General features: G+C 41.6%; 1 protein-coding gene across 2 annotated transcripts in view; it reads left to right on the top strand.

Moving 5' to 3' along the window:
- The window catches only part of FLT1 (fms related receptor tyrosine kinase 1), a 112710-nt gene that overhangs the window by 27753 nt on the left and 59618 nt on the right, over positions 1-25339 (top strand). For both annotated transcript variants that reach the window (XM_054219241.1, XM_054219251.1), the window contains exons 5-10: positions 4879-5041; positions 5129-5265; positions 6783-6957; positions 8881-8998; positions 10972-11141; positions 11553-11712. In XM_054219241.1, the coding sequence (XP_054075216.1) occupies positions 4879-5041; positions 5129-5265; positions 6783-6957; positions 8881-8998; positions 10972-11141; positions 11553-11712 (923 nt within the window). The remainder of the gene's footprint in view (positions 1-4878; positions 5042-5128; positions 5266-6782; positions 6958-8880; positions 8999-10971; positions 11142-11552; positions 11713-25339) is intronic.

Here is a 25339-nt window from a genome sequence, read left to right as displayed (position 1 = left end):
AAACATCCATCTATAGGGTGGATGTTGTAAAGTGGGAACTTATTTGGGCAGTATATTGTCACACCTGAAATCTCAGAATATTAAATTCCTAACTGAGAAAATTCCTGTCAGGTTTTTGTCTTATTAAACAATATAAAAATATTTTTTTTCTCCTTATTTGGAGAAGATTGAGACATATATCTACTCTCTTTTTGTCATATTGACTTGTCTTTAGCTTGGATTTGCGGTGTAAGATGCATCTTTACACCATCAAAACCAGATATAATACTCTGGGAAGGAGAAAGAGGAGCTGGAGCCAAGTCTTGAAAGAAAGGATTGGTTGCTTACATGTTTTGCATTCCAGGAAAAATAAATGTGTTCCCTAATTCATCCCAGAATTTCCTGAAGTATGTAAGCTACAATGCATTACATCATATCTTACTTTATCTATCATCTGTGACACCCGTGTATGAAGATTCCAGCAAGTTTTTGCTCACAGAGCAATTAAGAGATGTGTTAAATGCATTTTACAGCTGCAGGCAAACTACTTCTGGAGAGCGGGCAAAAGCTATTCTGTGTTTTCCATTTAGCAATAAAGGAAGAAGTCAGTGTCCTCATAATGCAATCCTCTGGAGCTGGAAAGAAAATCCCAGCATTAGAGTCATTAGATTCTGCATTATATATTGCCAGGAAGTAAAAATACGGAATATTTTTTGGTAATCTATCTCTTCTGAAAGGACTCGTTGAGACAGTTGCATGAGCACTGCCTCCATCACTTTTTTTCCTGTGCCGTGCTGCTTCTTATTATCAGGAGACCAACATGGGGAAGGTTTAATGTCCATCTTAAACACTACAAATGATTTTTTTACTAAAACAGCATCTTTACCTTAGTCCTTTTGAGATACCGTGCTGCTCTAACTTCCAGGCTGAACATCTGCACAAATTGTATTCTATACCATGGTAATCATACACAACACAGGAGGAATCTTAAAAATTAAGAAGGTAACAAAACAGGGATCAGGAAATGGGGTTGGAGCTTTTCATTCCTGTTTCAAATCCAGCCTTCAGGTTCTGTTATAATTGCAACAGCTGACGGTCCTTTCTCTTCTTCATCATATGAAGACCTGTGAAATCAATTGATAGTGTTGCTTAATAGACGTTTGCTAATGCTTAATAGACAGATAACCAGAGCCTCTGAAACCATCATTCCTACCAATGTGACTCTGGCAGGCTGATTCAAGATCCCTAAAATAAGATAAACCTTATTGCAACTAAGGTACGCACTTCTCTTGCCTCTTCATTTCCTCTTATCTTGCTAAACAGAGAAAGCATCACCTTTTGGTACAATGGTTTGATCCCTCTGTTTACTCTCCTTTCGGATTCTCTGTCATAAAGTCAACAGCGACATTTGCAGGAACAGAAGTAAATAAACTTCAGCATAAGGAATAAAAAGAGGGGAAAAAAACCCCCAAGGATGTTGAGAGTGACCCACCTGGACAGTCTGAATTCTTAATAATGCTGTCTCAACCTTGCCAAATTAATGCAAGGGGAAACATGAAAGAAAAGACAAGCATTCAAAACTCTAATGCACATTTTTACTGTACTTTCAGCTGGCTCTTTCCAATACAATCTGCTTCTGGAGATGTGGAGAACCACAGCTTGCCTATATACGTATCTTGATCATACGTATATACCCAAAACCTTGTGATAGTACTGTGTTAATGCCAGCGGGTACCAAAAAGGTTCAGTGGTTGGTGCTGAGCAAAGAAGGAGGCGCAGCCTATACCAAAAGAAACTGAAGTCTAGTTTGAAATTAAGTACAAAGAAGGTAAAAGGCCAAGACTCCACTGGGAGCCACAGCGATGTGGTTCATGCAGATAAGTATGTAGACAGTAAATTCCATGTTTACTGCAGCTGTCACAACAAATTGATTCTTTGAATGCCTCTGACTATCTGCTGGTACCCATCTGTAAGCTATTATTTTAGCTGGATTTATCCCCTCTCTTCTGCTTCAGTGGAAATCTCACTGTTCCGGCACTATGTTCCTTCACAGGTTTTCTACTTCTCTCTGTGATGACCAAGGGCCAAGTTTTTTGGCAAGACCATGAACTATGTTGGCCTTGCTCGGTGTGGGGGATGGACCAGATGACCTCTGGAGGCCCCTTCCAACCCAAATTATTGTGTGATTCTGGGATCCCCTGTCCTGTACCATCCATGATATGATCATCATGGTGATGATGCCATGTCTCTAGGTGGTGGCCTGGAAGCTGGTTTAGGGCAGAGCTAAGCAACTGCTCTTTTTTGAGAGTGGGAAACAGGTCATCTGAACCAGTGGGGTTGGCAGAGGAGAACACTGTGGAGGAGAGCTGGGTAATGAACTGAAGCAAGTAAGGAAAGAGCGTAGAGCTGTGAAGGGCTGTGATGGTCAGCCCCAGCCACTGCCCTTGGCCTCTTCTGAGACAAAGTCCTGGTGTTTCCACACTCTGAAATTTGTTGCAGTTTCTTATTTCCCTGACTTACTGAGAGACCAGCCGTGCCACAGTGGTCTTTTGCTAGTCATAGACTTCAGTTTTCTAAAGTATTCCATACAGTAAACTAAAAATGTCAATTTATGTTTTTGTATGTGATTGCATGCAACTTTTTAGTCTCAAAGCTGCAAAAACTACACAAAAATATGTAGCTCTAGCTGTTTTTGAAAGGTATCAGGTGAGTACACTGTGCAGGCAAAGATTTGCCTCCAGGGCAGGTGAGCCTGTTGGATACACAGACAACGGACAGCATTCGGTGTTGCAGAACAAGATCATATTTATAAACACTTTATTTCCAAGACCCGGACACTTCCTGGGTCTTTTGGTTACTTTTCCTTTCCTGGAATAAGGCTAATACAAATTCAGTAATCCATCAATTAATTAATTAATGTGAAGTGAAAGCATTCCCTGGGAAATGTCAGTCTAGGGAGGCTCTGAAGTCTGACTTGACTCCCTCTTCATGGTATATATGAAAACCTATAGAGGAATACGGTCAGAAGTAGTTTGGTTTCCACCAAAGTAGCAAGGGGTTAAACCCAGTTGAAGCCCTTGAAAGCATAGCCATGAACTGGTTAAACAAAAGCTTGAATATTTGTTTTATTTAGAACAGAAATGGCAACAGAGCTCTTAGAGTCCAAGATTTTGTTGAATGGTAGCCAGCAGGCTATAATGTAATGGGCTTTACTTGTGTGTGTGTGTGTCTGTGTGTGTGTAACACACACTTCCCCTGTGATTTGCATGCTTATTATAGCATCTTATCAGCTGTTGTAAAGATAAGGAATTCTACCACGGCATTTTGTGCTCTGCAATTATTGTTCATTTGATTCATCGTGCACTTCTGGCAGAGGAAATAGCGTGAGATGAGTGGAGGTGATCTCGCGGGCAGCTTTTGGTCAGTGCTGAGCAGGCAGCGTCGAGGGTGCCGTGTTTTGGAGAGAGGCTGTGCCACGCAGGAAGGTGCCAGCCAGACACGTTTCCTCCGGTCCCTGGCAGCCGCCCACGCTGGCTTTGGCTGTAGGAAGGAGAGGGCTGGCCAGCGTACAAGTCCTCTGCTCAAATAACGGGGAAGAAAGAGATGAAGGGGGGATAGTGAGGCTGGGTGCACAGGGAGAGGTGATGGGCTGCGAGGTGCTTAGTTGACCCAGAGGTCTTTGCACTAATTCACTCAAACTCTGCTATATGCTATCTTTAAAAATATGTTATTTTTTACCATAAAATCAGGCTTTATAAAAGCAGAGACACATCCAGGCTTTGTACTTGTGGCTGATCTCTGTGTTATCCAAATGGTGGCATTTATTCCATCAAGAAGGTGTAACAAAAAAACCATGATGCGAAAACAAGAGGGCTTGTCTGAGCTGCAATGCCTGTGTCATGCTTTGCCTTTTCAGGGTTCTCTTGATACCTTATTAAAATGGGGCTTAAAATGCAAATGATCCTAATATAAAATATAATTTGTACTGCTGACAAAGTGAACACTTGGTCCCAAGTGGCAATATTTTAGTCAGTATTAGATTTCAAGTCTTAAGTTTAAAAACACCTGATGGCTTTACACTAATTACTTGTTGGGCCTTCAACTTCTGAGGGATTTAGAAGTGCCAAATTTTTAAAATGTGCTGAATACTTTTTCTGTGGAAATGTGATGTATTTAGTGTTTCAAGATGCCCTTTCAAAATCTCTAGTCAATATGACTTTCCTCATTCAGTATGATCAGTAGTTCTTAATAACAGTGGCCAAGGAAGCTTTGTACCTTTAAAATTTGCACGTCATGTTGTATGTAACGACCTAGAGATATGTACTCTGTGACCTGTTGACTTTGAAACAGCCATTCATGTCCTTAAATTTTTATTTTATTTTAACAAACCTGTCCAGTCCTTTAGACAACATAAACGTGATAAGCATCAGACTGAATCCTGGCAGGAATTTGTTAAAGGCACAAAATGACAGCAAATTAAGTCCATTTGTCACCTCCATTGAAAAATGTGTATTTGTGTCCCAGTGGTGAAACCAGGATACTTAATTGCAAAGGTTTGCCAAGATGAGCACTTTAGCTGCCAACCAGGAGCCAACGGAATAGCAGCCCAAGCGCTGAGACTAATGATAGCGTCGATCTATTGTGTCATAAATTACATCCTGTTATAAATAATGAAATCTTGGAAACAAATAAAACATTCACATTCTTCACCCCGATTTTTTTCCTCTATTTTGTGATGAAAATGTGACTTGAAAAATCTGCGTAATTAAATGGCATCCTTTCTACTTTGATTGGCATTTTTTAGGGCATTTTTTCCCCCATTCCTTTTTATTAAGCTGCTTTGATTCGTGAGTGGCATGAGCATGAGCTGCTTTTATGATACATGTTTGACACTTCCAGATTCCACGAGAAACCCTAATTCCTGATGGCAAGACAATAATCTGGGACAGCATGAAAGGCTTCAGAATACCTAAGGCAACCTACAGATTCATAGGGCTCCTGAGCTGTGAGACAACTGTCGGTGGACACAAGTATAGCACAAAGTACCTAACTCACCGAGAAAGTAAGTGGTGTTCTCCACTCCCCATCCTTCAGAGAGCACTTTGCCCTGGTGACATTATTCATTTTTCTTTCTCCTTGTCACACGCAGCCAACACAATTTTTGATGTTCAGTTAAGCACCCCACGTCTCGTCAAGTTGCTGAGAGGAGACAGCCTGGCAATTAACTGCACTGTCACCGCAGCCTGGAACACCAGAGTGCAGATGACATGGACTTATCCTGGAGAGGTGAGTGCTGTGGCTGAAATGAAGAATCCAGGGGTTCCCATAGATCACACTGCATCTGGCATCCTGGGAGGAATTTTGCCTCGAAATGCTTGCCGTTGTTCGCATTCCATCGTTTTGACCCTTGCTGACATGTCTTTAGAGGCTTCTTTTTTTTCTTTCTGGTGCTTAATTGAATAAGTAAACATGTTTACACAATGTACTCTGGTTATATTGCATAATTGCGAGCGAACGCTAGAGTTGTTTCGTCCCTGGGAGGTTCTTTTCAACTTGGAGAAATGGCAGAAATTTATCACACGGTCCCAGGCAGGGACTCTCTCTTGTGACAAAAAAGTTTTCAGCAAGGCTGTCTTTCTGAACACATTCATTTCAAAGACTGGCAGACAGTCAGGCACCCAACTCGAGCGTGTTTAGAAAAGATATTTTGATTTAGCTAGCCAAAATCTCATTTGTTAAGTGTCATATGAACAATCCTCTTGTTTTGACAACTACAGGAACGATCTTGAATGTGCTTCTCCTCCCCCCACATTGGGAGCATCCTCATAAATATTTGTCACTTACAGAATAACTGCCAGGGAGTCCGTGTAAAGCTGATAAGAAATTTGACATTAGTTTAAGGTTTACAACTCCCATTCCTTTCATGTCAGTTTGATTTACGCTGGCGATTCAAGTCAAGATCATTTATTATGTCACTCATTGTGCCTAATCACAAGCTAAAATTATGATTACATTACATAGGGAAGATTAATGCAGCCATTTCTTGCATACTGTAGCCATTTTTTCCTTGGCATTTTTTCACCTCCGAAATAAACAACTTAGCAACAAGAAATGCTCCAAATATATTGTATTGCTCATTGCTCTCTTACCAAGCCCTAGCCGGGCACCGCACTTGTGAAATTCTACTTTGTGGTTATTTGGATGGTAACCGAAGGGTGCTCAGTGTTTATAAGACACCAACGATGTCCTGGGTTAAATAAACTTTGAGGCCAAAGGCTGAGGGGGAGTTGCAGGAAATAACTCCTCAGACTCACATTATCTTCAGTTCCACCCTGTTATTCCCTTGCCAAATCTAGTCCCTTTTCCGTCTATAGCGTTTCCAGAATTCTCCCCTTCTTGTCTTAGTGAGCCCTTCTTCTATATGTCTGCTGCCTATGGACACTGAATCCAAGCACCAAACTTTGTGCCTGTGGCTCCGGGAATTTTTAAGAGCAATCTTGGACAAGAGCAATGGGGAGCCAGACGTGTTGGTATGGCAAGTTATACAGAAAGGATGATCTGTAAAGAACTATTGGATGCACTTAAAACTTTGTTGAAGATAAGAATGAATTGCCATATAATGTTACTTATAATTTTTATTGTTGACCCTCTGGAAATGGTAGGTGTCTTTTGCATGTCTGCGCTGTACAGAGCGATCCGGATTTTTTTATTAAGGTATGGTGGCAGTACAGTACAATAAAAATCTTAATAATCATTAAAATTGGTTTGATTAAGCTCTTTCTTGTTCTTTTTTGTTTTTATAGGCAAGGAAGAGAGGTTCTGTAACGCAGCGCATTGACCAGAAGAATACAGAAGCCAATATTTTTTACAGTATCCTCGTTGTTGACAGAGTGCGCGATATTGATAAAGGCCAGTATACCTGCCACGTGAAGAGCGGGCCATCAATCAAAGCTGTTAACACAACGGTCATTGTTTATGGTAAGAAATGTTGCAGATGTGTAGAATACTGAATGCCCATGTACTAAAGTCAGTCATATGATAGCTTGACACAAAGTGGAAGTTAAATTGTAGTGCATTCATCATTGGTAGAAAAAGGAGGGAGATAAGAGAGAATATGTGCCTTTTCTTCAGTGGCTGTTTTGTATTGTTAGCAGTAGACGCGTTAATGTTCATTTAGATCACCCTTGTCTGCTAAATACTGTGATGACCCTGTCCTTAGTCAGTTCTGGCAGCAGCAATCAGTTAAACTATAGTTTGCAAAAAAAATAAAAATAGATGTACAAGCTGAATTTAAATAGAAGAACCCCACTTCCTCTTCTACGGTACTTATTCATTGGTTTTAATGAAAAATGAAGAAGAAATAGATACACTAGCTCTACATGGAGCAGGTAGCTGCTAGACTGTTCCAAAAAATGAAGCAAGCACACGATACTGCAACTCATTGTTGTAGTTTTACAGTGGGAGCCTTAAACGAGTTCCCTGTGGTCTGCCTGGGCCTTCTGTGAGATCTGGAAATTCCTGGTGGTGTTTCAAATTTATTTGAATTAGGACTTTTCTGCATTGGGACTCTACCTTCTTTGTGGCATCCTGTTACAATCAGGACTGTCCCAGAAGCTTTGGAGCATCATTGGTATTAAAGACCAAGCAGTTGGTGGGTGTCTTCTACAACAGATGACTCCTGGACAGAAAATTGATTTATTCTATGTTTTCACTGGTCTACCTTTTCTCTGTCATCTGGAAGTGTGGACTAAGCACCCTGTGTTGGTATTCTTAAACAGTATTTCCATGTATTTTCTCTGTTTAAGCCTTGGACTAAGTCACTGGGAACGTAAGATGAACCATGATATCCACTTAATATATTTTTAAACAGATAAGGCTGAAGCTGTCAGAAACTGAGTTTTAGATTAAAATTAAAGTCAGAGAATCTGGACTCTTACTCGCATAAGCAATCCCACCTATGGGATACCCACATTAGAAAGAGCCTGTGTGAATAAGGGTTTGCAGAATCAGGGTTGTGTCTTTAAGTATAACCTTACTGGTGTAATTAAACTACTGGTTTGTCTCATGCATGTTATGTTCAATATATGTGGCAAGTGTGATTAAATATTGCACTTGTTTATAGATATCCAACATCCTTGGGCAGTCCATAATGTGAGTAAATATTGTACCACAAGTACTATCTGAAGGACACTCAAACAATTTTTCATGTTTTGAAAGTTTTATTTTGCTTAAGTGCATTTTGGAAAAAACAATTTTTTTTTCAATATATTGTACAAATAGTCTGTTTTATTGCCTCTGGTTAAACCCATCAACTTGCCAGAGAGTTTGAAATACAGGGCAGTACAACTGGAAAAGAACAAATTCCAGCAGGTTGAGATTGTTCCAAAGAAGCGATAAAGATTTGTTTGTTTGATGAAACAGCTGTTTACCAATGATACAGAAAGTTTCAGCTTTTTCCTTTGCTGTTTCTCTGAAGATCCCCTAAATCCTCTCTGGCAGAATATTTTCTTTTGGAACATTCATTGATTCTTGGCCTTCAGCGGTGGAGAGGTCATCTGCTCCTCTAGTTCTGTTTCCCACGTACCGTGAACCACCTTATCTCTTTTGTGTTGAAACCAGTGCCTTTTTTTCTGACTGAAGCACAATATGAATTTTGGCTAGAGCATATCTTCTCCAGGCAGATGCGTGGCCTGGGAACTGTGTCTCAGTTTCTTGTATATTTGTGGTATTCTTCTCTATATTTTATAGATCTATTTAGGGTTTTATTCTTGCTGCTGCCATGTGGGAACACGAAAATTATTAAAGATAATTTTCATTTGGGCTCCTCTTTTCTTTAGTAGAACAACTCTTTTTGCAGGTTGCAAATCAGTAATATAGGTGCACTCTTTTTCTTTGTTTAAGATAAAATGTTCATTAATTTGAAGCGTCGAAGAAAAACTGCACTGGAGGCTGTAGCTGGAAGAAAATCCTATCGTTTGTCAATGAAAGTGAAGGCGTTTCCCTCTCCAGAGGTTATATGGTAGGACACCAGTTACTTCCACATATGCGCACTGGACCTCTTCTTAGATGAAAAATAATACCTTGGTATAATATTCAAATAAGACCCCTTGAAATGGCAACAAACTGGAGACAAGATGGTTGGGAAGTTTTGTTGGAGGTTTCAGGACTGTCCTGGGTTTTAACAATAATATTCTATGAGAATGTTACCTCCATTTTGCAAATGCAAAAAAGTGGTCTGGAAAGGTTAAAGCTTGGATCTTCAAATATGTTAGATATGCCTCCTGTTGAAATCAATGGACGCTCTACAGCTAAATATCGCTACCAGCCTTGACTGAAGTGTTGCATCCAACTTCACTCACACCTAGATATGAGACCTGAACTTGCATTTTGCAACTTTAATTAAAATAACTGACTGAGTTGAGTCATACAGACATGCATTACTAGAAAAGCAATGGAAGTTGGTTTTATTATGTGGTGATCTGCAGGTTGTGGATCTACTTTATTGACTGGAGCATTGACTTTGGCTCACGTATACTGTGCTAAGAAATCTTTTGAACAGCTTTTTGTATTAACCCAAACCACTTTTATATAAAACAATGTTATCTATTCATGATCTCACTATTTTTTTTTTGTTTAAATCATTTTAAATACCAGTAGCTCTGGCTCAATTCATTACACTTTAACAAAGGCTCTATGACAAGACTGATTAAGAAAACAAACCATACACACATGAACAGTGAGAGTTCATGTTACTCACAGCCAGCAATTACTTTTGCTCCAAACATTTTGTTTTGTTTTACAAAACCCTTACATTTGTAGTTCCAGATGGAAAATTAAGGGGCAAAAGTGGGGCTGATGCTGGCCATTTATACAGTATTTTCTGTTTCTTTAATGGTGGAGCTTGTTGGCTACACATACAGATACAAAACTTCTGAAATAGAAAAAATTCCGCTTAAACCAGAATTTAAAAAAATTTTTTATTTATCACTGTGAGGTTGGTCAAAAACTGGAACAAATAGTCGAGAGAGGTTGTGGAGTCTCCATCTTTAGATATGTTAAAAACTAGACTGAAAATGGTATTGGGCAACTTGCTGAACTTATTTTGGCCAGGGGGCTGGACTAGGCGATCTCCAGAGGCCCTTTCAGCCTCAACGGTTCTGCGGCTCTGTAAAATACAGATACAGTGAAATGCCTAAATCCATAGTCCTTAGACCCAATTGTTAGTGCTCCTCTTATAACTGTAAGAGTTTTCTGTAAACATTTACTAAAACTTGTGAATCATTTCAACGAAGTCCATCATCATAGTGAAACTCTGTTGCACTCTTCTTCTAACATCATGTCAACCTTCATATAGCAACCTACCAAGATGTGCTTTACGCTGCATTTTAGACTTTGAAGAAAAATGTTGTGCTTCTTCAGGAATCTGTGTGTGAACAACAGTTAGTACTTTCCATGTTGATTTTCTGTTATCTTTAAAAACATTCACCTGATAGCAGGATATCTGATTCTTAAGTGCTTATCTAATCTACTTACTCTTCCTCTTCCTAAAATCCCAGCTGTGCTTAGGCTACTGTAATACTTTGTCCCAGGATGTACACTGAGGTCATAAAGAAATGGTCAGTGCTGGATGATGCAACTTTATTTGTGCAAATGACTTAGGCAAAATGGTTGTCTTGTAGACTAAATAGCGGCACAAGCATGGAAAACTGGGATCTTCAGAGACAGAGTTGCAATTTTCAGCAACTCTCGAATATTATATAGCCCTGTCAGATCCTAATCAATTTCAATATATAGAATGGTATTCTCCAAAGTTCTTTATAAATATCAGCAATCTTACTTGTAAGGCAAGAATAAGCCTCTGGTAAACAAAATCTCAGACTCTAAATTGAGTCCTTGCCCAAAGATCGAGAAATGTTTTGAAGTGAAATAATGCAGGCAGTTTAAGCAACACGACTTTTCAACACTTTTGATTTCTGGAATTCTTTTAAACAGGTTAAAAGATGGGCTACCTGCTGCTGAAAAGTGTGCCCGGTACATGATTAAAGACTATTCCTTAATCATCAAGGATGTTGCTGAGGAAGATGCTGGAAACTACACTATAATATTGAGCATACGGCAGTGGAACTTGTCGAAGAATCTTACGGTCACTCTTACAGTAAATGGTAAGTTTATGGCATGTTCCCATGCTTTTCCTGAACGTGTAAACGCTAAGTTTTCATTGAGCTAGATTTTCATTGATCTTGCACAGTTCAGATCATTGTGGGTTTTCTTACTGGCTTTCATGCACCCAAACCCAAGCCCCATATGCGGGGTGACAGACCTGTCTTGGAATCAGAAGACAGACATTGGTTTTCATTAGAAGGGTTTCTGTCTTCCACGGTCACGTACTTGCTCCTGATGACTTAAATGTGTTACTAACCACCCATCTGACTTGACTTAGGCCTGCTGCTTTCCTTTGTTCTCCTGGGGATTTTTCTTATTACTCACCCTGCAGGAATGTAGTATTTTCATGATCATGCAATACACTGGAAATGAGCTGGTTTTAATCACTTTCCAATTTTTACGCTTTGCAGTGAAACCCCAGATATATGAAAATGCCGTGTCATCATTCCCCGATCCCAATCCGTATTTACTGGGCAGCAAACAAGTGCTGACATGCACAGTGTATGGTATTCCTCAGCCTAAAATTACATGGATGTGGTATCCCTGTAGACAAAACCATTCCAAAATAAGGTAGGACATCTTTCTTACTTCTATTTAGTATGTCTTCCCTTACTATTACACTTAAATATTTACTATTTTACAAGAATAAAGCTTGTCATGACCATTGCTTAGTTAATAGAGTATGTATACTTTCAGTCAATGTATTTTTTAGTAACCGTGTATGCACAATGCAATTTTTTTTTCTGCATCATTATTTGAAAACGGAGGGCAGAGTTGTTATTTTGTATTGCTAGTTAGGTTTATTTATAGTTCACTACTATTCATGCATGCAATGAATGTCCAAAGGCGATAACTGCTTTTTAATTCTTATAAGTGAAGACTTATAGACAATGTCTTGCAAAGTTCACATGCTTTCTCTTGGAGATTTCCGTGCTTTCCTCCATGCACAGTGATTCCCCTGTGTGGCTTCTTCTGAAATTCAACAGAAATCCTTTATGAAGGTCAAATCTTTCTTATGATACGTTGACTCATAGATTCAGTTCAGCAAGCCAAATGTGCCCAGTATTCTCCAGATGATATTTCAACAGGGTAAAATATAAATGGCAACATACAAGCTTACTTGATGCTGATGAGGCACTTAACTAATCCTCTTTTATATTTAAGCTTTCTTTTGAACTCTCTTTCTTACAATTACAAGTTTTTGTGTTGACTCATTTATCCAAAGCTCTTCATGAATCAGGAAATCTGACACAATTTTAATGATTAACACTCAACCTCCACAATGGCATTAGCATTAAGCTACTATTGGAGGCTTCAAACATGCAAGGTATTTGGATCACAGCACAACGAAGATATTTAAAAACCTAACAAAAGTTTAGGAACCAACATTTTCTCAGTTTCAGTTGAAGTTAATCATTTTACATAGAGTTTAACTTCTCTAATGTTTTCATTGAATTGGGTTTTGGTGCCAATCCAGCCAAACATTTAAGCACATGCTTAATTGCAGGGATACAAGACACCCTATTCAATTATGGAAGACAAACACCTTATTTCAAATTGAGGGTGCTTTGTGGTCAGTGAGGGCGTGGTCAGCACTTCCTAGAGCATAGTTTTTCCAATTGCTTTGGGATTATTCTAATGGGTGGCTTTCTGTGCCCTTCTCGCCAAGAGGTGGCACTAGCAATCTCTCCTTTTGCTAGAATAGGTATAACCTGAAATTCTCCATTTTGAGAACAGGTGAGGGCTGCATTTCCTCTATCTGTTACGTTAACTTCGAAGGACGAGTTGCAAAATTCTGAGTAGTTTTACTTATAAGTGCAAGGTGTAAGAGAAAAGAAATCACAACCTCTTTTAAATAAAGAAACCCTGTGAAAGGTGTATATGAAGATTTTCAATGTTTTAGTTTCTTTCAAGTGCTTATACATCTGGGCATACGCTGGATTGAAATCATGGTGTGGCACTGATAAAACAGTTGGTTCTTCTTTGGGAGGTGGGGTGGTGCTAGTCCATTGTCAAGTATTTCCTTCTGTTAACAAGCACAGATCTGCACAACAGCAGAGGAGAGCGTGTCATCAGAAATAGAAATTAATATCCGCAAGCAGGTGTTTAATAATGCGCTAGACTCAATCAAATGCTAATTAGAAGCGTGTTCGAGCAGGTGATCAAAGGAGAAATGTAACCATTTGAATCAGCTACTGGCTCTGTTACAAGGTTGTTTCCAGACTTGCTTCCAAATTGCCTTCATAATTGTTCTGTGACAATTCTCTTTAACCCCCTCCCCTTCCTTCTCCTTTGAACGCTTATTGAAGAAGTAGTCTGGAGAACGCCATTTTTAATGCTTTGCTTAAGAGGAGTGGAATGAATCCCTCTGAATAATGTGATGTCAGTTAACTATTGCAGAAAGGCAGAAATACCTGAATAACCGCATTTTGTCTCCTGCTCTGGGAAAGGAGCAGGGTGGACTACAGCAGCTGGCATGGCTGATGTCTGTGCCAATTCAGGTGTTCTCCCTGAAGAACTGGAGAACCCTTTAATCCCACCTATTTCACTATACCTTCCTTTTTGTGTGATGGGAGGTTTGCCTAAACAACAGATTTAAGCTGTGTGTACCTTGTTCAGCAGCTCAAAAACGTATCTTATTTTCCCATGATGGCATTTCTTTGGATTTTCCTGCCCAACATAAAGTTTCCAAGGCTAATGTGTCACTCCGTTTGTGCTCAAATAGTGCCTATTTCTGTGCACAGATGTACCTTGTACCTTAAGTTGATAAACCCGTACAGTTTACCGTTATTCAGTGTATGGGAGTAGGGATTCTCATCAAGTTTCCGAGTCCCATACCACTGGCCAGAGCCCACACTCTGAGTAAAAAGAAGCTGTCACTGCAAAGACTTTGCAGTTCACAGATCTGTTTACTTCAAGATTTATATGTGTGCTTAACTTTACATCACTTGAGTACCATCACTGCAAGCTGGGGAATGACGCATAATGCATAAATTAGATGGTTTTGTTTTCAAAGGACTCTTGCCTACGGGCAACTTAATAGAAACCATTAGGTTATCTAACTGCTTCTTTCAATTTCTGTTCTAGACAGTATTTCTGTTTAAAAGATTTAAAAATACCTAAAAATACCTCAGTGGATTCCATTCCTTTTCTTTTTAAATAAAATGCAGATATATTTTAATGCTTTGTGATTAATACAATCAATTTGCATAACTCTCCTTTCTACATCATTCAGGCCACTAACAGGAGGCCAGCCAAATTAAAGTTTCCATAGATTCCTGGCAGCAAATAATAATAATAAAAAAGAGTTGTAAAATTGCTCAACAAATTTGACTTTTTGGAATGTGGAGAGACCAATGTAATTAAAATTCTCTGATCTTTATTTGCTGTTAAAATTGCTTTACTTAAACCGAGTCTATTGCCATTAAATAACCTTTTGTTAGCTAGCTATCTAACTAGGGGGATTCTGATGCTCAACCCAGCAAGGAAACATAAAATAGTCAAGAAAAACTGTCTGGGGTAAAATATAATGTTTTGGAGGGTTTTTTTTTTCAAGCTTATGCAGAACTAGTAAATTCAGAGAAGGCAGGCAAAAGACAGCAGAAGATGCAATGAGAGTTAAAATAAAATGCAATTTATTTTTTCTTAATTTTTTCTTAAATGACTGAGAAACTCCTTTTCCAGTGCTATCTTACTCCAGCTTACGCTGCTGCTCTGTAGCAGACACACACACTCCCGGGCTGGGCAGCTCCCGGTTGCTCCGTGGATATGGCAGAGGACAGCCTGTGGGACGCTTGTCCTGCAGTGTCCATCAGCCTCCTTGCCCTCTTCCTTACCACCCCGGAGTTGTTGGTTCTGGCTTTGTTTTCGCTCAGGTTGGGTTATCAGCGGAGGGGCAGCCAGTGTCAGGGCTTGCTGAGGAGCTCCGGAGCCAGCCAGGCTGGGCTCCACCTGAACCCCATCAGCTCTGAGGCTGCAGAATGAGCATCCGCATGCTGGGAACATGCTTGATGCTAATGGTTCTTGACCTGAATCTCTTCAGCAGATTTGTGTTTATCTTAAACTGGTCTGGCAGACATTGCCAAGAAAGGCATGTGGGATATTAGTATTGCTCAGTGGAGGCACTGATTTCTTCAGCGGTTGTGCAGCATCATTTGGAGGCAGTTTCTCTTTCTGGACATTTCCACGTAGGGAGTTCAAGACAGATCTTCATCGTGCTCTGCCCCAGGTTTGACCAGTCGGTCTTTAAGAAACTGCAAACAGATGCAACACTGAAATTGGATGTTGTGTGGATTGGGCGTTCCAACTCTCCCGCCACCTTGCTGCCTCTCTCTCTCCTTGAGCTATCAGTTTTGCTTAGCCTCAAACTGAATATCGGATTATTATTTTACAACTCTGTTGTTACATCAGTCTGCATTTCTTTGGCTTTTGTTTATTTCTGTGTGTGTGTGTGCATGGAGGAGAGAGAAACATGACAGTATTGTAGAGATGCCTACATGCCTACAAAACCAAAGTCACTGGAAAAACTGGTATCTGATTTTCGGCCCCCTTGACTATATGTCAGGATATGAACTCTTCTTGATGGTAAAACCACCTAAATGATGGGACTGGAAATGAAGAGACTGAACACCTGATGCTGAGGACAGAAGCAGGCAGTGGGGACCAGGGACTGTGCAGCAATACCTAACCTGGTACTGCTGCCAAAGAGCTAATCTTGGGAAACCATGATGTTTGTAGCGCTCCAATGTGTGTGGGTCCTCTTCAAAATCACTACTTATTTAACACAGACTGATAAGAAGGGAATATTGCCTCCCTTCGAGGCTTGTCTGCAGTGCAAAGCTAGGGTCACGTGAATGATATTCTACAGAAATATCTCTCCAGCACTGCACGGGGAGGAATGTGGTGTGCCGTGGATCTCAGTGAGGCAAAACCTAGAGGTTTTCCTCAACTTCTGCAGAGATGTAGAAAGCCTGAAACTACCATAATGAAAGTGCGCGGCCAGACTCCCACCAGCTTCAGTGAAAGAGGAGGCAGGCCATGTGTGCATAGCAGTCTAATTGCATTTCTGCATTGTTTATGTTAGTATATTAACAAGGGATTGAAAGGCAGAATCATTAGGATGTGCTTGGGTAGATTATCAGGGGAAACCAGATTTGGAACATCAGTGAGGTACGTAAAATGAACAAGTAAGGAACAAATGTTAATTGTACTTAATTAGAAATGTACTGAACCACCCAAATTTAATTGTGGATGTCTGCAAACTTTGATGCCCATTAGTTTGTCCACAGCGGCTGTTTTTGTTCCCCATGCCACCTTCTATTTTCGGGAAGGGGAAGTCTGAGTCCTTAGAGCTGGTAAAAGTAGGTCAGATGCCATTAATAAACAGGTAGTTCAAAAATGCCTTTGTTTAATTTGACATGTGGCCAGATCCTCAGCTCTAAATTCACACTGGCTGAGGATCTGGCTGGTGGCCTTTGTGGCTTCCACTCTCTACTGCAAGAAAATCTTCTTACGGTGATGCACTAACATAAAGGTACATTAAATGGGTACATAAAAAAATTATGCTAGCTATTCCTTATTTTCCTGCAGCTGAGGGAATACATTAGCATAACACAGACCCTGTGTTTTTCACATATCTTTCAAAAAAATGTAGAGGAACTGACACGAGCATACATTGCAGTAATGTGGACTTGCAGAGTGTTTGAAGCCAAAAGAGAGAATTGAAATAGCGACTGATCCGCTTCAGCCTGAACAAGCAACGTGCCGAAGCATCTCATTCTGCACTTCCACTGTGAGCCACTGTGTGCTCGTGAATACCTTCTATCCTCTGAGAACAGCTAGTAGGGCTGTAGCCTTGTCCTCAGTCAGTATTTTGGAATTTTTTTATCTTTTTTAATATTTTACTTACAAAATGCCATTTGGATGAGACCTGGCGTATACATATGGGTAGGTAAGGTTGACAAATATATGCTATACCACGAGTACAGTTTGCCTCAGGCTGTCCTCAGTATAACACAGTGAATGTACTGATGAATTTATTCTGCAAGGTGTAAATGGTTTCACTATGGGTCTTAGCTGAACCAGAAGCTTAAGCTTTCAAATTTCGGTATTTCTAGTTTTCAAACCACTTTAAATCAAAGCTTTTTCCCAGTCTATTTCCAAAATGTTTTAAACCAAAATGCATTATGTTGCCCGACTAATATTTTTTTTTTTTTTTAATGGGTCAGTGATCAAACCTAAACATAAGGAGTATGGTAACACCCAGACGGTCAGGAGTACTCTGCTTAGTATTATTCTTTTAACCCTCTCTGTCCTATCTTTTTTTTTTTCATTTGCTGTTCCTTTTTTACACACACACACATACACACACCCTTTCCAGTTTCTTTTTTTCCTCCTGTTCCCTCCACAGGGTAGTCTCTTGGCTTTACTAGGGACAGTGTGACACCCAGTCTTAAGGAAGAACACATAAGGGTCATGCAGACGTGGGATGTTATTGCTCGGTCCGGCCCATAGAAACCGAAGGGTGCGACAGGCTCTACGTGGGGACTGCACATCGTGAGCGAGGCCTTGCACGCTGGCTGTGTCCGAGGCAGTGGGACGTCCCAGCCCGTAGCCAGAAACCTGCTCCTGCGCTAGCAGGGGCTCTTGGCCAAAGGAAGGCACCAGGTCAAACCCTGTGTGTGCTTCGGAGTGATTATGAATGGAGTACTATTACTGGATCGAGTACACCTTTTACAAAAATATACAAACTTTAGTTAGCATCCTTTTTCCTCTTACGTGTACGCCTTTCAAAATGCCTTTGCAGAAGGCTTTGAACAGACACGGCGTATGAGGTAAGATCATGCTCAGAAAAAAATATTCAGCTAAAAAAATAGAAAACAGAGGTTAAGAGGGAACAGCCAGTTCTTGCAGCGCAGGGAGGCGACCACTGAAGTTTTTCAGGAGCTGGTCCTGGGGTCCGTACTTGTCAACATGTTCAGAAATAACCTGGAAAAGGGGATGTAGGGAGGTGACAGAGTTTGCTGATGATATTAAGTTATTCACATGTGTAAGGATGAGGGCTGATCATGAAGAAAAGCAGAACTATGTGAGTCTGGGTATCTGAGTGATAAAGTGGCAGGTGAAATTCACTGAAGATAAATGTGCATGATGTACATAGTAAAAACTAATTTGACTTTCACATATAAAATGTAAATGTAAAAATGCTGTACATGTAAAAAGGCTGTTGGCTGATCATTACTACCACAAAGAGAGATCTGAGTGTTGTGATACATGGGTTTGTGAAAGTATTCACAATCATGAGCAGGTCAAAAAGCAAATCAAGTGTTAGGAATTACCAGGAAAGAAATAAAGAACAAAGTAGAGAACACCATGATAACTCCACATAAATCCATACATTTTCAACATCTTTTGTACTATGTGCATTTCTGATCCTTTCATCTCAAAGGATGCAGCCAAAGTGGGATGAACACCAGGAGGGGTAACAAAAAAGATCAAAAGAATTTCGGGGAATGAGAGGAATGTGTGAGGGACGAGTGAGGAGGGAGGTCAGGGCTCTGTTGCCCAAAAAAGAGGTGACTTGGGGGGGCTGCATGATAGAGATCTACAGGCTTGTGAAGGACACAGATATCTGAGGATCAGTTGTGTATGTCTCTTACAGTTCAAGAAGTAGGGGCCATTAAATGAAGCCAGGAGAAGTGCAATTTGGAACAGAAAAAGGAGATGGCTTTTCATGCAGTGGGCAACAGATCTGTGAAACTCCTTGCCAGAGGATTTTGGGGGTTTAAAAAGTTTGCAGAAAGTCTTGGAAGAGAAATCCACTGAAGGGTAGAAATGGCCACCATTGCGGGAAGCTCTCGAGCTGATAATAATTGGTGACTGGGGGAGTATTAGGAGGAAGTATCTGAAGTTAGTCCTGCTCTTACTCATCCCCAACCATCTGCTTATGGTCATTGTTGAAACAGGATATGGGGTAGATGGATCCTCGGTCTTATATCCACGTCTGTCAGTATTTTCTCTTCCTGTTTTCCCTCTAATCAAGTCCCCTCTCTCCTTAAAAATGTTTCCCTCCATTCTTTCTCATCCCTTCCTTGTTTTCTGCCTGCACTTCCAGTCCCTTGCTCCAGTCAGCCCAGGGTTGCTCTCAGACCCCCACTTGCAGTGAAGCTGAAAACAAACCATCACAAAAAACTCAACCTCAGTGCAGCAATTGTTCCTTCATCTCCTCCGCTGGTCATTGGAAAATAGAAAAGGTGTTACTTGTGCTGCCTACTTGTCGACAAAGCAGGGAGATTAGTAAAGAGTCACTCCTTTCTAGAGCCAAGAGGACTCAGGACAGCAAAGAAAAGGAAGGGGATTTCAATATTATGAGAAGGAAGGCGTTAGGGATACCTGGATCTTGGAAGGTTATATATATGAGGTTATGCCTAAAAGTCAATTGAGCTGTTAGGAGTGACTTTTGCATGAAATATAACTTATGCCGGAAGGGTCTGAACAATATCTTGGACTTTATATACAGGGAACTTATTTAGAAATAGAAGAAACAGAGAATAAGAGTAAACATTGTATGGAAAGATTTCGTGGTCTTTATTTTTAGGTTTCTGACTGTTCAACAAAATCAGTAAACACCTCTTCCTTTCAGCACAGCACGGGCTATTAAAATCAAATGCTTTTTCCCATCGAGAAGTTCTAGGTGTTTGTGAAAACCTCGTGCTTTCAGTGATAATTCTGTAGTTCCAGCCAACGTTCAGCTCCTCTGTGGAGGACACGGTTGGTGCTCTCGGAGAAAGTGGAGGCTGAGTCACAGTGACAACATGGGAGATGAGAATGATTACAGTCTAGCAAAGGAGGGAAAGGAGGCAGACAAGAAGGAAGGAAGGAAGGATTGGCTGAAATATGGTATTCTGTGTCCATGAAGAATGCTAAACAGTGTGAAGCAGGAAATTGAGGGTCAAGAAACAAAATATAATTATCTGATAAGAAACTCAAGATGAGAAATTTTCAGGTCACCTCAGGATGTGCAAACACCCCAAAAACTACTTTCAAATTCCGTTATGTTCCCTAGTGGCCAAGGTTCTCAAGTACTGGCGAAGAAGTAGCAAATAAAATGTGGGGTTTGGTGACCCTCACCCTCAGTTACTTGCATTTTTTGTTGCAAATAGCTGGTGTTGCAGGGTGCCCAGGTGTGCAGATGTGGAAGTGATTTTTTTTTTCCCCCTGTTCAAGTGCAAGCATGGGCTGATGAGGGCTTGAAAGGTGGGACAGGTTAGACTGCTGTTGATCTTATTGCTTCTTTTGAGATAGTTCAGATCAGCTTTCTGTGATAACATACTGGAGTAGTTCAGAGCAAACCATAATGTTTGGAAAGGATGACCGTGAAAGGGAAACACTATCCATTTGTCTGGTTGCATGTAGATAATAGCAGGAAAGGCAGTGTGCCGCTGTCAAATGCTTTCTTTTTCCATACACCCATGGTGATATGCAACAAGACCATGAATGCCATATACCCTATCATTTTCAAAGATGCTCACCAGGAGGATGAGGCATTCAGGACGTCGGGGTTCTCCCCTAGAGCATGTGCTTTCCCTCTAAGTATCCCCCTCAGTGGGGACACAGAGCACCCTACAAAATAGAAAACAACTCAAACACCACTCTGGAAACTGTGTAGTGCACCAGGGCCCCAACCCAGCCTAATGCATTGAGGCCACCAAGAAATCCTCCAGTCACCCTGCAGCTCAGCAGTGAATGGCTTCTCAGCACAGCTGAGTGTCCTTGGCCACAAGTTGCTCCGGGTGTGGAGATGGAAGTTGAGGAGTGGCGATGGAGAGCTGCTGCTCTTTGGGAGGCACGAGCATGTCTGAAGTGAGATGGGCTGGTGCTATCCCATCTGTTCTTTATGGGCATACATTGACACTGCAGTGGGTAGCAGTAGGGTCCAGTGACAGTGAGAGCAGAGAGGTGAAGGGCTGAAGAATGAATCATGCAGAGGAGGAACCTGCACCATTTTCACCAAGACTGCTTGTTTGGCATTCCTTGCTAAGCTCCTAAGTATAAACAAACAAACTACAATATATGATGTCAACTGTATCCAGCTCCTACTATTTATAGAAGATTTCCTCCCAGCCCCTCAAACCCACGTACTCTATGCGTGTGTGTGTGTGTATTGGGGAAGGTGCTCGGGATGAGCTCCCAGATGGCTGCAGCTTTGCCACCGAATGCAGTGGGGCCAGCATTTCGACCTTTAACTGATTATTTTTCACCTAGAGCAGGAACGTTTGGACCATAGCTCCTTAATGGACAAGCGCATTATAGTGTTACAGCCAAAGCTCGTGGAGCACGCTGGCAGGGGGCCAGCACACATTCTCCCCCTCCACCCCCATTAAGCACGTTTCACAACCTGTACATGCTCCCTGCTACTATTTTCTCTCTGGGTTTCCTGCCTCAAATTGACTCAATATTCCCCAGGACACGTGGCTACGCCAGCCCCCGCTACCAATTGCACGGCGCTGGACACCGAGGCACGGAGCAGGCAAGGCCCATGTCATTCAGATCTTTTTTGATAACTTCCAAGTGGAAAACAGTCCCTATATATTCTTTACAATTACAGGAATTTCCAGAGTTCCTGTCTTAAAGTCGGTGCCGTCACCACCGCCTCTTGAAAGACGTGAGTCAGCCCAACTTGAATTTGTAATAACATTGCCCCCATGCTGTGAGGAATTGATGGCCACCCTAAAAAAAGGATAGGTGATGAGAAAAATATTGTGCCTGACATTAATCACTCTCAAAAATGACCACCATTAGCGAGAGGATGGCTTCCTCTTGCTCCTAGTACTGGTGCAATTGCCAAATACTACCTCAGTAAACAAGAGTGTGACTGAGGCTGCCAGTGGCTTTGCCAAGAGGAATGCTTGGAGAATTGGATGGGATGTTACAGGAGGGAAAGATTGCAATGGCCTCTGGCGTCACACAGGAGGGGATGGAAGGGAGGAGCTGAGAGGATGAGTGGACGGAAGATGAGTATTTTTCCAACCGATATGGGGATCGAGGCTCTTCCACTGGTATTTGTCACTGTATTACAGTAACTGCAAGTTGCAGAACTGCCTCCAGGGTGGGGAAGAAGAGGTGTCTAGACAGAAGCTGGGTCTATGGCTTTCGTTTCGGACTGTCTATCATACAGAGAGTAAAATCTGCCCTCTGAATAAGTAGACAAATCCTTTACCTCAGCTCCTATGCTCCGCTATAAATCACTGGGGTGACAACAAAACCACTTTTCTTCTGAGATCAGTGGTTTCATAGGCAGGACTTTAGCTTGGAGCTAGTTTGTAGTTTGATTTCAGTGAAATACATCAAGATGACATGAAGTACACTCTTACCATGGAAACTTTTCCCCATCGATGGTTATAAATATACCACGCTATTGTGCTTGGCATGCTGTATGCTAATAGAGGTGAGGGCTCTGAAACTCATTAGGAAAGGGAACGGGCTGCGGAGCAGAGTGAGGACAGTGTGAAGCTAAGGTTGATAACCATGGCCTTGTCCAGAATAGGCCATGGGAGTTTTCTTATCTCACTTTGGCAGGAGGTGCTGCTAGCTTCCTGTGCGAAATCAGGAGCATATGCTGCTTTCCTCTTGTTGTTTGGCTTCCTCCGCTACACAAGACGGTTCCCAGCACTGTGATTATCTTTGCATCTTCAAACATGGCACACTCTGCTTCCTCAAGGGCTTGATGTATTCTTGAGAAGCAAGCTGGCTCCCCTCCCCCAGGCCACTTCTCCAGGGCCCCCGCCGGTGCCAGCTCTGCACATCACAGACCTTTTATAAAGCTGAACTTACTTCTGGTTGCATAAACCTCCCCCTAGCCCTGTAAATTCCCAAAGCAGAGGGCGGCAAGCGGGTCTGCCGGGCACGCAGGGCGTGCTGCCGGATTGCCCCGGACCCCAGCCCCAGCCGAGCCGCTGTCGCCCCTCCTTCCCCCCGCGCCGGACTTCTCTGGAAACCCGCAGGAGAACTGACGGCTGCTGTTTTTACAAAGGAATAGCCTATTTCTCTGGCTCGTGACTCAAAGGACGAAGCGCGGCCGTGCGTGCGGGTGTGCGTGGGTGCACGCAGGCACCGCGCGTGAGAGCACGCACGCAGGCAGGCACATGGAAAAAAAACACTTTGAGGGGTGAGAAACCTGGTTGCTCTGCTTCTCCCAGCGCTTGACTAAGGCAGCAGAGTCTGGTCACCTTGCTCTGAGATCAAATAACGTTTATAAACACACATTTGTGTACACACCCCTCAGCATTTATCATATAGGATCCCTACACGTGCATCATTGCACCCACAAAGTAGGGACGTGAAAGGATCCGCGGGGAAACAGGTGTAAGAAGGGCTTAGAAATCTGCTGGCAGATGATCAGCTTGTTTATCAGTTTCTGTGCACACTGTGTGCTTTTTCATTAACCTGGTAGTAACCCTGCTGTAAGCTTTCCTGAAGATGCAAAGTAATGAGGCTCATCCCACAACAAAACATTTCAGGAATTCGTGCGCTCCGGAGATATCTGGAGTAAGATTCAGATATCCAAAATTCAGTAGGATTTCCCTGCAAACACGCACAGTTCTTGCTACAAGTAGGATATCCTTGCTATTTTATTGAGTGGATAGTTCGCAGTAACTTGTAATTTCTTTAAAAAGCATCAAAATGCATAGCTGATGTTATCTGAGGACACACAAAACAAAACAAAACATCAATTGAATTAATGTGAAGATGTTTGTGTATTTTGGTCCCAGCCAGAGCAAATTTTTATATTTTCATTTTTCTCTGTTTCTTTCCAAGCATCTGTACTTAACACAAACATTTGGTTTGATGACCACATCTAAGTTCAGCGGAGCCCTTTCTCTTTCTGTTACAAAATGCTTGTTTTTAGGAACTGAAGTCAGGTTAGGAGGCAGGACTTAATTACTCCCACTTGTCCCATTTTCATCTCTACCCCAAGCTGTTGGCTTAAGCACTGGCTTCAGGTGGCATTGCTGGCTGCAGCAAGAGGAAGGATGGCTGAGTACTAACCCCAGTAACCAGCTCAGGAGACTGGAGGTGGCTCGTGTCCTCTGTCCTTAGGCTGTGCCAGTGTATTTGAGGTTAAAGTGAGAGCATTTGGCAGCTGAGGAGAGAAAGCATCTGGTTCTGCATCCAAAGGGATGACTCTGAGTCTTGTCCGAGGCTTTGCCTGGCAGCCGCGCTGTGACTGATCCGTAAGCGTTTGCTGATCCAGCAGACCGTGGAGACGAAGTGGCGCGTACGACAGTGCTCGCATCTCCCGCTGTGTACCATGGGCTGTTGGATAATGTATTCTCAGCTTGATTGATGCTCCTTTTTTTATTAAAACCACGGACAGCAGCTATTAAGTGTACTCGATTTTCTACTGTAATTGCATTAACATTGTAATTGGCAGTTTGGGCATAGTATGGTATGTGAAGTCAGTAGAGTTCACATATGTGCCTCCAGGGCTAATATTTAATCTTGCATTTTACATGTGTTTTTCTTGTTATTGTGATGTTATTGTAATTATGATGGTGGTTTGTATTATGGTATTAATGAGTAATCAGCACCCCATTGTGCTAAGCATCAACAAAGACATAACGCTGTCCTCATCCCTAAGACCTTGCAACCTAAATATATACAGTCTTTTTCAAGGAATTATGAGGAAGTGGATAATAAGAACTAAGCCTGGAGGCTCCAGAGCTGCAAGAAAGGAGATTGGGGATGCCTTTCAGAGATGCACAAGCAGTTTTTGAATATGCATTGTACTCTCTTTCTGTCCTTTACCAGAATAGGTGTTGCTCTTATAGTAAAGAGCACAAATTTTCAACATTGTAACAAAAAGCCATCAATTCGTTCTGTGAGGAAAGGAAAAAAAAATAAAAAATACCTTTTAGTATGGATGAAATGAGATTTTGGACTCTCTGTCTTCCTGTGCAGAGATTGCCCAAATATCCAGTCACAAGAAAGTGCCTCTGGTAGCGCCTGTTTGTGCCTACAGTATTGGCATCATGAAATAAGTTCTGATATGTGCTATGGCATGGAAATGTTATCAGCTTACCAACACTATCATGTCTTTTGTGTCCTAATTTTGTTACAAAACTAGACTTCTCAAAGCATTAAATATGCAAAGTAAATGGCCTCTTCCCTTCTGAACAATTTTTAACAATTTTTTCCC

This window comes from Rissa tridactyla, chromosome 1 (genome assembly GCF_028500815.1).
Source record: "Rissa tridactyla isolate bRisTri1 chromosome 1, bRisTri1.patW.cur.20221130, whole genome shotgun sequence".
NCBI lineage: Eukaryota > Metazoa > Chordata > Aves > Charadriiformes > Laridae > Rissa > Rissa tridactyla.
This window is presented reverse-complemented; position numbering and strand designations above follow the sequence as displayed.